We start from the raw sequence: 12,996 nt of genomic DNA on the forward strand, positions 1-12,996 counted from the left end.
CAGTTCGACTAATGCCCTCCCCAATAAATTGGACCTGGCGTGTTCTGCTCTCGCTCTGATTTCTTTGTTTTTCTTCTTCCTCCGAGGCGTTTTTCTGCACATTCTCAAGATTTCGATCAGAAAGACGGCTGCTTAGTGTGCAACCGAGCCCACATAATACATCAAAATGTGATATTAACCACCAAAAAAAGAGGACATCTGCATGAAACACACAAAGAGAGGAAGAGTTTATTTATATTCCAGCTTTAATTATTTGAATTGTGCCTCGAGGTGGGAGTAAAGACGGGAGGGTACTTTCCTACAATCTTTCTGGTATTTCTGTCACGGTTACCGGAGCTTAGTTATCAGGTTGTTTTTTTTTGTAGCTTTTTTATGGCGAGCGGGTCTGGGTAGCCGTAAAATTAAATCTCAGATTTTTTTTTTGTGTTGGCAATTCTGTTTATAGTATTCATGGTTCAAATGTGTTAGCAATGGGACAAAATCTTGAGGACGACCTCCTTTTTGAAAAATGTCCACAATGAGCCAGAAATGTCCTCTTCAAAGCAAATGGCCGTCTTCCTGTGTCTTTTCAGGCACGTGTTCATCAATCATAGAAATTCCTCCTCGATGTTGAACCGGTTAGTCGACTCGTCGCTAATCACGTTTGGGGCATCTCGTCTTCCAATCGGGCAATTCACCTTTGGACTTTCAAGTTGCCCATCTGCTGCTGTCGCCGGCCTGTAAACGGGAGTACGAAAATAAGCTAGTTGTGGATGAGAACAGCGGTTAGCCTCGCTAGCTCGGGCTATTCCCATCGCCGCTAGTCGCCGCTACTCTTAAAGTATCTTCGACTTGACTTTCATCACATTATCGTTGACGACAAAAAAATCTTGAGGTCTTCGACCCCTAATGCCTAGCAAATCTTATGTTGCTAAGTGAAACTGGATGCGGGGGCTGAAAATTGTCCAGTATGAGATGAGCTGTTTTTACTCCAAAGGGGAAGTCGATATTACTGTACTTCCATTGTCATCGTCTTGTTTTTTGCTGAGTAGCTCAATTGTGTTCCTGCAGGATCTCGGCTATGACGCTGTCCTTTGGATAACCCTCAAAAAACCTCACGGCCATTTTTGATTTCCAACAAGATGTACTGCTTTTTCTTGAAAGCGCTCATTGCTAACTTTGAACCGAGCGCCTTTTTTTTTTTTTTTTTTTAAAGATTTACACCGTTCTCCGTTGCATAATCTCTCGCTGACAACCAAGAACGCATCGCTCGATCTGTCGTGAGCCGTCCTCGCTCTCGCAAAGACACTCAAAGCCGTACTGTAAACTCACGAGCAAACATATATATATGTATATATATAGATATATATATACATCAAATTTGCAGAAAAAATATATTTTCCGTCATTATGGGGGTGTTTCGTGTTGAATTCTTAGGGACAAAAGTGAATTTATCCCAATTTGCGATGTGGCTGCCACAAACTGTGGAAAAGGTGAAGGCTGTGGATATGTTCCTGATGCGTGGAGTGCAAAGGCCCTCTTGAAATTGCTTCATTTCCGAAAGAAAAGGCCATTTCGAAGGCTTTCCCCACACAAAAACTCACGATATTTTCCCGGCGTATTCATCCTGGTGAAAGCGTATTTTTGCTCAAGGTCTCAGATAAGAAGCTTCCAAATTGGCTGCGTTGCAACCCCTTGGATTTTTGGAAAATTCAGCCCCTGTGACCAGTTCCACTTGGAGTCATGAGATTTGGGAGACACATCTATCATGAGTAGACACACAAAAATGTCTCAGCAACCCAGGCCCGAAAGCACACAGGGATTCTGCCATTTTGCTTTCAAGCAATATTGTCTCGTCACGACCAAATTTGACTCACGCCTACTGGACAGTTGGTGGACGCCAAAGTGCGAAACATTATAATTTCCCTCAATGCGTGCGGGCGGAGCTCGTCGGCGAAGCTTGATGACTCGCCTAACTCAAATAAGTCCATTCCACAAGGTCAGCGCCATTGCTTCGAGGGCCTCGTCTGGTTTTGTAATCAAACGTGGCGAATGGACTGCGTTGTGTTCACATAATCAGCCAATTGAGAAACTCAGTAACGCGCTTTTGAATAGCCACCAACTGACCTCTGCGTGTGTACCTCGATATATCATCGTCGGCTGTATTCGTTGTCACTTCTTCTCCTGATTCCAATTATTTCCTCCTTTTGTTGAGGGGGAGGTATTCATCACTGCGTCGCCTGTAAATGGGATCCGTTGAGTCATCCGTCCTGGATGGAGATGACACTTAATTGATTTCCAGGGCCATGCCCGGGCTTAACCGCATCAATCTGGAGGTGACTGTCATTTTGATAATTGCGTAGCCGCGGATGCTAATGGCTATCGCGCCTGACCGTCTCGCTGCTCCGCGATAGCAGGCGGGTGTTAAGAATAATAATGATGAACGGAGCTGGCTTTCTCGCAGCGCGTTCACATCTTTCCTGAACATGAAGTCCAAAAGCGTCTGCCGTAACCTTTTTTTTTTTCTTCAGTTGTTTTAAAATATATGCTTGGGAAAGGGGTCACCGTTCACACGCAAACTTTTTCACCCAACAATGTAAAAAGCAAAACAAAACAAAAAAACAGTTCATTTGGTTAGTTTATAAGTGTACGGTACAAAATAAATCAACCTGTATGCCAAAGGAGGTCTTGGACCGATGATTTAGACCAAATGAACCGGCTTGAGACCACCTGTCTCCAGGATTTTGGGGAGTTCATTTGGAACCGTATAATGTGGAACAAATCGACCAGTCCAAAACCACTTCTGCCAGTTTGTGTCAAACTCATTAATTTGGTTTGTGCTGGAGTTTGTTTGGAACTGTACAATGCGGACCAAATCAACTGGCCTGAGACGACCTTTGGCAGGTGGGCGCGGACCAATTGATTTGGTCTGTGCCAGAGTTCATTTGGAACCATACAATGCGCACCAAAACAACCTCTCCGAGACCACTTCTGGCAGATGTGGACCAAACCTATCGATCCCAGAGCATCTGCGGCACCTGCCTGCAAAAAACTGTCCGGTGGGCTGTGTTGGCAACATGGAAAACTGGGAGTTATGTGTCGGGATCAGGGTAATCACTGGGAATCGTCTCTCTGCTCTACTTGGCTCTGATGTCAGACTCATCGCAGCCAGCAGGACTGGATCTCTTCCCGGGCTTCTGGAAAAATGATTCAATCCCAGAACATTTTTTTCCTTGGGAAACAGGTCAGCATTCACAACTTTTTTTTTCCACAAGTGAAGCCGGCATATTATTAAAAGCACATTGCCTCCTGAGTCTCTCTGATGGCTTTTATTGCATTAATTGGCCTTCCAAGATTTGCTTTTATGGGTCGCATAACTCTAAATGATTTCATCCGCTCCACATATTTCCGTTTGATCTGCGCTAGAACCTTTACGCACTTAAAGCCCCTCACATTTGTCACGATTACTGTCCCTCGGAAAATGTAGTCCAGAGGTTCCTGGGGTTTGTGCTGTCCGGATTTGATGAGACGTGCAGCCCCAGAAAATATACAGCTGCATGGTATCGTCCAACAACAGTAATGGAGGCTCTGGTGTTAATGTGCAAAAAAAGGTCAATTAACAATAGTCACTCCTGCTTTATTGTCAGGGTTTACTACAAGGTAACACTTTTTCTCTAGCCTGGTTATCAAAGCAGCTGACAAAAGTGCCAGAAAGGGATTGAACTTCTGATCCCCGGATGCCAAATTGCCTCAGCTTTTATCCTCACCCCTGTGACAATCCTTTTGTTAGTCTCTCGTCTTCTCTAATATCTCCCCCAAGGCTCTCTATCCGTCTTTAAGCCACCTGGCACTTGTTGTGCGGGAACACTTGTTTTCCCTTTACTCTGCTGTGGCTTGTCATCGCATAAGCGTTTGTTGTCATTTCTCCCAGTGTGTTCCAAAAGAGTACAGCAAGAGTGTTCCGAGCACTTTGAACTCTTCAATCCCCTGACAACGTGTTTTACGGCTCAGTTTTTTTGGAGGTCCCATGGTGTCTTAAGGCCGGAACCGCAAAGATGTGTGTTGCTGTCGATGAGAATCATCTGCTGGGGAAAAAGCTGTCCTCGTGTAAGCGTTTAGGGAGGAAATTGCGACCAAATGTGAACAAAAAGCAGGGATTTTGTCCAGTTAGCACCGAAAGATCTTAGACTTAGTACGGTTGACTTGGGCCGCACTGCCAAAGGTGGTCTTTGACTGGTCGATTCGGTCGAACCCCCACACGATCCCGGAGCTCGTTTGGAGCCGTACGATGCAGACCAAATCAACCGGGTCAAGATCATCGGTCTTGGTTGAAGGTTCAGAACCATAAACCTGCCAAAGGTGGTCTGGGACCAAATCAACCAATACGAGAGCGGTAGTCCTCCTGGTTTGATTACAGCATGAAAGACGTGGCGTGTACAGTCGAAAAATGGTTCAAACTCAACACAGTGCATTTGTTGCTGTTGACCTAGTTGCTATTTAATCGAATGGTTAAAAATATTTTCGACAGTTAGTGGGTTAGCCTGGCGTGTTAGCTTAGTGCTAGTTCGTTTCTCTTGTTTAAAACTTAACATACAGTCTTTTGATGTTGACCATTTGTTGTTGATGACACAAATGGTTTGCGACTATTCCGATGTGTGCTAGCTATTTTCCCGTTTACCGCAGTTAGCGTGCTGGCTCAGCGCTAGCTTGGCCTCTTGTTTTTTTTTTTTTGTTTTTTTTTTAAGCTGCCTCTGTTCAAAAATCAGATGAAAGGTTTGCACTTTTATTGACAGAGAACAACTTTTGGACTACTCTAGGATCCCACTGGCTTATGGATCCCCAAATGTGCGCTGCGCTCTTGCTTCAGAAACAGTTTATATAAAAAAAAAAAATTTTTTTTTAAAAAAGGGTCCACGGGTTCCATTTATTGTTTTGATTTGCTGAGTTGTCAAGATTCAATTAACCTCTGGCTAACCACGGGGTCACTTTATCGATTGTGAAATGATTCTTTTTTTTTTTTCTTGCTCGGCTTCCATTTATGCATCCCTGAAGCGGTGCGCCCTCTTTGAAGATGTCTGACTAACTTTCACTTTCTCGCAGGCCGCATAGCGCAATTGATTTATTTTTTTTGGGACGCTTTTTAAAGTCATCGCTGATCATTTGTTGTCTTTATTTTTGATTCTAGGGGATTGTTTGCAAGCAACTATAAAGAAACTCATTACCTGCATGACGGCACCGCAGTCGCAGACTCGCACAACTCCTTGGTATGCTACTTTTTAATTCTCTTATTCACATTTGTTTTTCTTTCATATTAACACACACGTGAAACATTAAAAATGACTAAGAGCCACACTGGGGGGGAGGGGGGGGAGAAAAAAAACTATACCACAAGAACAAAGTTGTAATCTCATAAGAAGTCAGATTTTTTTAAGAAAAAAAAATAATAATAAAAAATGATTCATATTTAGGACAAAGGTATAACATTTTGAGAAAAAAGAAGCTGTGATCTTATGAGAGTAAAGTTACTGTAGTAAGTAATATTTTGGATGGAAAAATTTGTATTTTAGAGAGAAAAAAAAAAGGTACTATAAAATCTGTATATTTTCAAGAAAATGTCGTAATCTTCACTTCCTGTGCTCGCAAAATTCATATTTGATGAGTTTGGGGAGGAAAAAGTCCGACAGACTGCCAGGGAAGTGACTCGGGAGGTTTTTTTGGGAGCTTCACTCGTTCATAATGGATATGCTTGAAAAAAAAACATTAGGTGGAGTGGAAGTGTTGAATTGGAGACGAAGTGTGCCTGAAAAGTCAAAGGAAATGAAATATTCATAAGCTCTTCTTGTTCTTGTTTAAAACACACATGCTTAGCTTTTTATTTCAAATACAGATGTCACGAGACATCGCTTTCATTCTCCAAATACGAAGTGACGCTTAACTCTTGAAGCTGCTGCTTCTTTTGGGTCAAGTGTTGTGGGCTTGAAAATTTGGGCTTTCAATTAGTGTTTCAAGCAAGGGGTCAGGTTTCAAACGAGGGTCAGGGCTTCAAAGTAGGGTTTCAGGCCTGGGTTCGAGTTTCAAGCAAAGATTTGGCTTTCAGGCTGGGGTTATGGTTTCAATTTATTGTCTCAAACCAGATTTGGGGTTTCAGGTCAGTCTTGCAAAATTTGGGTTTGAACTCTTGTTTCGGGTTTCAAAAAAGTGTTAGGTTTCTAGTAGGTAAACTAGTAACAAAAAAAAACCTAGTACAATTTCAGGCCACGGTCCAGGTTTCAAGAACAGGTGTAGGTTTCAAATTAGGATTTCAGGCTGGGGTTAAAATTTCAATTTAGATCTTAAACCAGATTTGGGGTTTCAATTCAGTGTTGGGTTGGACGGATAAATTGAGGTTTCAAACTAGGGTTAGGTTCTAGTAAGGTAAACTAGTAACAAAAAACAAACTAGTAGGTTATCAGGCCAGGGTTCAGGTTTCAAATTTGGGTTCCAGGCTGGGATTAGGATTTCAATTTAGAGTTTCAAAACAGGGTTTTAGGGTTTCAAGTCAAGGTTAGGGTTTGAAATTTGTGTTTCAAGCTTGTGTGAGGGTTTCAAAAAACAATTAAGGTTTCAACAGGATTCTCCTGTAGGAAATGAGGTTTAGTCTGGTTACGTTACTCATATTTCCTCCTTAAGATGTCGGTTGCACATGTACAAATGGTCTTGTGGCGTTCCGCCAGGCTCACTGCTACTACCACGGCGAGGTGGAGCATGATCCGGACTCTGACGTCAGCATGAGCACCTGCGACGCCACGCTCAAGTGAGTTTGCCGCCCTCTCTGCCTTTAATCTTATCAGCAGCACACTCCAGTCCGTTGGCGTGTTATCAGCTGGATGAATGAGCGAGCGGCGCACTGCGAAAGACACAAAACATTTGCATGCCCTCGGCCTTAGGGAGCTTCAGATACTCGAAACCCTAACCCAGGCTCCAAGCCCCACTTTCAAAAACTAATCCTGATTTGAAACCGAAACCCATCATGAAACCCTGCTTTGAAACCCCACTGTAGGACTGAAATTGTAAACCAGACTCGAAACCCTAATTCGAAACCCTAACCCAGGCTGTAAACCCTACTTGGAACACTAGTAACACTAAGACAAATTTTATACCCTTAACCTTGTCTTGAAATCCGAATTTTGTGCATCTAAAATGTTTAGGTGATCTCTGTCAGGACGCCGAATGACGGCGCAACAGGTTTTGGGTTAAAGCAAGTGTCGTGCGTGTGCAGGGGGTTGATATCTGTGGACGGCAAATCGTACGTGGTGGAGCCGGCGGCCCGCGGCGCCCACGGAACTCACTGGATCTACGCAACGCAACACCTCCGCTTGGCTAGCGGCACCTGCGGGCATCACTTCAACGTGTTCGAGCCCGGCCCGCCGCCGGACCGCGACCCTTTCAAATCCTTCAGCACCAGGGTGAGGATTACCTAAATGGTCAGCGGTATTATGCTCCGCAGTCTCCATTTTTCCGCAGCGGCCCGTTTTTTTTTTTTTTTTTTTTGCTGCCCGTAGTCTCCTCTTGAATAAAATTTGCAAATTGCGCGATACGTTTTTAAATGAATAACCAACAACAGCAGCAGCATTACACTCCACAGTCTCCGCTTTGCTGCAGCACTCTGTTTTTCTTTGAATTAGCAACCTTTTCAACTCCACGGTACTTAATTGGCTCAAAATCTACATAAGTTTAGCCTACCCTGGTTCTCTGCCTCATAGTGGACTCCACAATCTGCACTTTGCTGCAATGGCACATTTTTTATGCCCTTACTCTCCTCTCAAATAAAATTGGTCTTCTTACCTTGTTTGTGAGCATACAGTATCTCGTTCCGACCGTTGCATTCAAATATCACGTTTTTTTGTTTTGTTTTTTACTGTGCCTGATACTGTATCTAGACTCCACAGTCTCCACTTTGCTGCAGTGGCTCATTTTTTTTGTGCTGCCCCTAGTCTCCTGTCGAATACAGTTGGTCTTCTTCCAACGTTGTTCGTTAGCGCGTCTCGTTTTGTCCAATCTGTTCAAATGCAACGTCTTTTAAATAATTTTATAGTTTTCCAATTTCTTAAAAACGAATACGTGATGTGATTCACCTGAATCCTACCCCGCGGAAAATCTGCATTGTAGATACGGCAAATTATTCAAGAGGCTGACTTTTATATTTTATCGCGCCGCCGCTCATTTGAATAATTCACCCGACCCTTCCATTGTATCTAATGGCGGCCATTAGGATCGTGTGGAGGAGACAGCGTGGGTGGACAAAAAGCTGGCGCAGTCGCGCTAAACTCCGGCGTTTGCCCCGCACGAGGCCGCGCGCGGCAGCTTTTAGCTAGCCCACCTCATGCGACCTCTGTCAAATGGGAAGCGTCTCGCCCGAGACTTGACGTTACGCGCAATCAATGGCGATAAGCGGGAAACACTCGCGATTCCAATCTGCGCCGCGCACGAGCCGGGGACTTTCCGCCTCCTCCAAAACTGATTTCCATCTTTTGCAAATCATCCCCTGAATGCTTGCGTCTTTCTCGGGATGAACGCCAAACATGTGGCTCTTCAAAATTCTCCCTTTTTGTTTGGCCATCTTGAATTCATTTGATGATGAAGATGATTAATTGCAGGAGTTAACAAGGCCATAACAATAAATATGATTTGTATTATTTTTTTTTTCCATTGGGAACCTTGATCAAGAATTGGATATTTGCCATGGCTTACTTCAAGAGGTCGATTAAGGTAGCTTCTATTAATAAATAATCAATAATAAGAATATTTTGTATGAGATTTCATTGTTAGAATGCACCTATATAGTAAGTTAAAACACTAATAGTAAATAATCAAATCTAAATATACCACACAAATTACAATGAAAATATGAAAAAAATGTGTTTTTCTTAATGACTGATGCATTATATTTTTATATGAAATTGTATGTATTATATAGACCCTTATTGTAAATAATACATAATAAGTAACTAAAGTAAATCTCACAAATAATCTAAAAATATTCTACAATAAATTGTACTAATAAAACATTTTAAAAACTAAAAAATATGTATGTATTGTAAAGGTGAATTATTAATCATTGAATCGTGGGATCCGTTTAGTAAGTAAATAAGAAATTAAAATAGAATATTTTGTATACATTTTAATTTGACTAATAAAATATCACACAATTATTAATAATTTCGTTAAAAATTATATTAAATTATTAATGATCGAAAAATTGACTAAATTACGATATAAAAACCGTTAAAAGTTTTTTTAAAAAGTTTACAGAATACACAAGGTCAATTAAGGTAGTTTGTTTTAGTACATGTTGAATTATGATAAGAATATTTTATATAGATTTGAATTATGATGAATAAAATAATAACCATTTTCATGAATTCACAAAAAGTACATTGTATTAAGAGTACAAAAAAAATAATTGTCATACATCTAAAACGATCGTATACTAAATTATGATATATAAATAAAAAGTAATATAAAAAAGATACAAAAATTACAGTTTGCTACCTGCACGCTTTTGACAGTATATAAAGTTTCTTCTAATACAACAAAAACAAACTTCTACCAAATAAAAATGGAGAATAAAAAGAGTAGTTGGTTTCACCGAGTGCAACGCGACTCAATGCGTCCACACGGACTTCTTTGATAAGCCACGGGGCTTCTTTAATAAGCCACGCTGCTTGAGGCTCCCAAGATAAGAAGCGTCCTTGCAGCTGGAACAAAACAAAAAGTGGCAAGAGAACGCTCATCCGGAATCGCTCATGAAAGGCGACACTACGTGGACGTTTTTGCTATTATTTCGCATCATCTTCCTGTTTTATCGGCTCGTTAAAGCTCCGAGGCGTGAGATTCCCCCTGGTAAAAGTTGTCGAAAAGACCTTCATATCATCAAAATGGAAGCAGCCCCACACGAACGGCACCTGAGGGATGACAATATGTTGCTACAAATGCACTCCCGAATTGGATGCGTCTGATAGATAGTACTGGAACAAGTGCTTTGGGGTTTGGCCCTCCGCAGCCCCCCCGGTTCGCAAGTTCAACGCGTCGCGGCCGCAGGCTTCTATTTGGAGCACGCGCGCCCATTGTGGCTTATCGAAGAAGCAGGCGGCTGATAAGAGGCGGGACACGATGCCGTTGGCTTGCCGGGATGAAGAGGCTCAGGTCGAAAGGGGTCCGGAATGTAATGGTTGGTCACCATGGTAACTGTTTCCAGAGTCACAAAAATGTGCCCCGAAACCTGTGTCAAAGCTACAAAAGGAGTTTTTGGGCCATACTGTATTCCACAAATATAATATACCCGAAATAATTATAAAATCAAATAAATATTTTTTGTCAAAAGTAACAGTTTACAGGGCCAAAAAGGTTCCCAAACACGGCAGAAGTGTTAAGAGTACAAAAGACGTTTCTTCCCCATATTACTTTCTATTTTTAAAATAGAATATATTCTAAATAATTATTGTAGAAAAAAATGAATACGTTATATTGATACTACCTCTATATTCTATATATAAATATTTATACTGCGCCCCCAGCGCAGAGTTCAACATGGCGGGTGCCTGTACCCATCAACCAGGAAGTAGCCTGCTAACGACCAAAGTCAAACTCGCTATCGACGTGATTCTCCGTTGCAGCACAAGCGTCACATCCAGACCACCACCAAGTACGTGGAGCTGATCATCGTGGCCGACAACCGCGAGGTAAGCGTCGTCGTCGTCGTCGTCGTCGTGGTCTCTTTTTGGCTCCATCCGCACCCGTATTTGTAAACGGTTGGCTCCTCAGTTTCAGAAGCACGGCAAGGACGTAGAGAAAGTCAAGCAGCGCCTGGCCGAGATTGCCAATTACGTGGACAAGGTAACCATCCAATCAGAGGGGCGGAAAGGAGGCGTCCGTCTGATTTACGACCCCCGCCCGACTCCCTTTGGATCAGTTCTACAGGGCCCTGAATATCCGCGTGGCCCTGGTGGGCCTGGAGGTCTGGAGCGACGTGGACAAGTGTCCCGTCACGCAGGACCCCTTCACCACCCTGCACGAGTTCCTGGACTGGAGGAAAGTCAAGCTGCTGCCTGGCAAACCTCACGACAACGCCCAGCTCATCAGGTGGGATTCACTCTTGCCGAGGGGAAAAAAAAAGAGTAAGAGGGGTTTGGTATTTCTTAATTAAAATTTTTTTGTCTCGCCCGTCAGCGGGGTGTACTTCCAGGGGACCACCATCGGCATGGCGCCCATCATGAGCATGTGCACAGCGGAGCAGTCCGGAGGAATCGTCATGGTACGCGTCGTATTAGCACGGACAGAGGTGCAATTTCAGCGGCTCGCGTAATCGCGTCTGAGTGGAAACACGACGCCAACGAGGCTGGGAAGTTGTAAAGACACGGCGGCGCGGCGGCCGTCGTTTGCTGTGTAAACCGTAGCCTGTCATTAGCTGTCCTGTTGTTTTTAATCAACATTTACAGCTCCTTTCCAGATGTTTCCGCGCTCTCGTCATCCCAGATGACACAAATTGCCGGCTATGATGGCATAGCATCTTTATATTTAACGCCGTGCACTTTATTAGGCACACCTGGAGCCCCCTACAGCGCATCTGCAAAGTAGTCGCAGCGCTCAACTTTTTCCACATTTTGTTAAGTTACAACCAAAATCGATTACAATTCTTTTTCTGTCTTTATTTATTCATCTATTTACGCACCACATCCCATAATGACAACGTGAAAAACTTTTTTTTTTTTTTTTTTTTTGCAAATTCACTCCACTTACGACAGCAGAAACGAAATCAGACATGCATCAGTATTGACTCAATTTTGGCTTCTCACGTTGCAAATGCCTTTGGCGATGTTGTAGCGTAACAATTCGGACTGTTGTCCACCTTCATTTCCTAAAAACGAGACAACCTATTGATGTTGCACTTTCCCAAAACTGAGACCAGTACCGAGATATAGGCGAAATTTGGTGCGCCCTTCCACGAATAGTTATTAAGAGGAGGCAGAGACGGGTTTTAACTACTGTAAACTCCATAAACAGTTGTTGTTGTTCCCACAGAGCTGAAAGAATGTACGCCTGTCATTATTGTCAGTTGCTCCGTTTGTATGCGTTGCTGCTCCGTGTGTGTTAAAGTAGCAGTTGTTTGATGGTGTAGAAATACCGTACCATCTATAGTAATTTCTGTTAGCCCGTCTTTGGCATTTCACTTTATGCTCGTGGACATTTCATCAAGACAAAAATACGTGGTTTGGTTGACCATTTTGGTGTTTAAATGTACAATGTTGAATTATCTTTTATTTCTATTTATGAACAATTCATTTTTTTTTTTCATTTTTCCATAAAAAGTGTGACGCGGGTAGCGAGGTGCCTTTCCTTGAGAAGCACTCGTCTACCACATCATGTTAAGTGAGTCCGATAACGCAGAGACGTGTGGCTGACTTTGGCTTGGTTTCCAGGATCATTCGGACAACCCGCTAGGAGCCGCGGTCACGCTGGCCCACGAGCTGGGCCACAACTTCGGCATGAACCATGACACGCCGGAGCGGGGGTGCGGCTGCCGGGCGACGGCAGAGCGCGGCGGCTGCATCATGACTCCTTCTACCGGGTGCGCAAACGTGTTTCTTGTTTGTTTTTGTTGCATCTTTGAGCAAAGTGTGCCATGAAATTGCAGAGGGGTTTGTTTTGTTTTGTTTTTACGACCGCAGCTGCGCTAACGGCCTGTGGCTACGTTGAGTCTTTGTGGAGGGGGAAGTGATTAGTTCAGGTACAGTACACAGCACGCCTTAAACCCTGCGTGGAGGACTTAAGGGGAATAAAAACAGGCAAGTTCACAGACGCCGGATCAAGGGTGGGCAAACTGTGGCCCACGGGCTACATACGGCCCGCTCCATTCTTTAACTCATCCAACTGTCGTGGACGTTGTACTCGTCAACAGCTCTTTCTCAGCCTTGTTTTTGAGGTGTCACAACAGCAAAGAAATATTACCATCAAAGTCACTGGCATGTTTCTTTTTCA

At 43.2% G+C, this 12,996-nt stretch overlaps 1 protein-coding gene and 1 long non-coding RNA gene across 7 annotated transcripts in view; one reads left to right on the top strand and one right to left on the bottom strand.

The window, feature by feature from the left end:
- Positions 1–12,996, top strand: part of LOC133468968 (disintegrin and metalloproteinase domain-containing protein 12) — a 40,920-nt gene that overhangs the window by 16,333 nt on the left and 11,591 nt on the right. For 5 of the 6 annotated variants that reach the window (XR_009785595.1, XM_061755448.1, XM_061755451.1 and 2 more), the window contains exons 4-11: positions 5,165–5,243; positions 6,693–6,772; positions 7,238–7,424; positions 10,635–10,700; positions 10,783–10,854; positions 10,931–11,100; positions 11,188–11,272; positions 12,438–12,586. Coding sequence is in view for 5 of the 6 variants with exons in the window: in XM_061755448.1 (XP_061611432.1) it covers positions 5,165–5,243; positions 6,693–6,772; positions 7,238–7,424; positions 10,635–10,700; positions 10,783–10,854; positions 10,931–11,100; positions 11,188–11,272; positions 12,438–12,586 (888 nt within the window). In the remaining variant the exon portion in view is untranslated. The remainder of the gene's footprint in view (positions 1–5,164; positions 5,244–6,692; positions 6,773–7,237; positions 7,425–10,634; positions 10,701–10,782; positions 10,855–10,930; positions 11,101–11,187; positions 11,273–12,437; positions 12,587–12,996) is intronic. The other variant, XM_061755452.1, reaches the window with a different exon arrangement.
- Positions 1–12,996, bottom strand: part of LOC133468973 (uncharacterized) — a 29,749-nt gene that overhangs the window by 3,534 nt on the left and 13,219 nt on the right. The gene's annotated exons all lie outside the window — the stretch shown is intronic.

The sequence above is a fragment of the Phyllopteryx taeniolatus genome, chromosome 19, assembly GCF_024500385.1.
Source record: "Phyllopteryx taeniolatus isolate TA_2022b chromosome 19, UOR_Ptae_1.2, whole genome shotgun sequence".
NCBI classification, from domain to species: domain Eukaryota; kingdom Metazoa; phylum Chordata; class Actinopteri; order Syngnathiformes; family Syngnathidae; genus Phyllopteryx; species Phyllopteryx taeniolatus.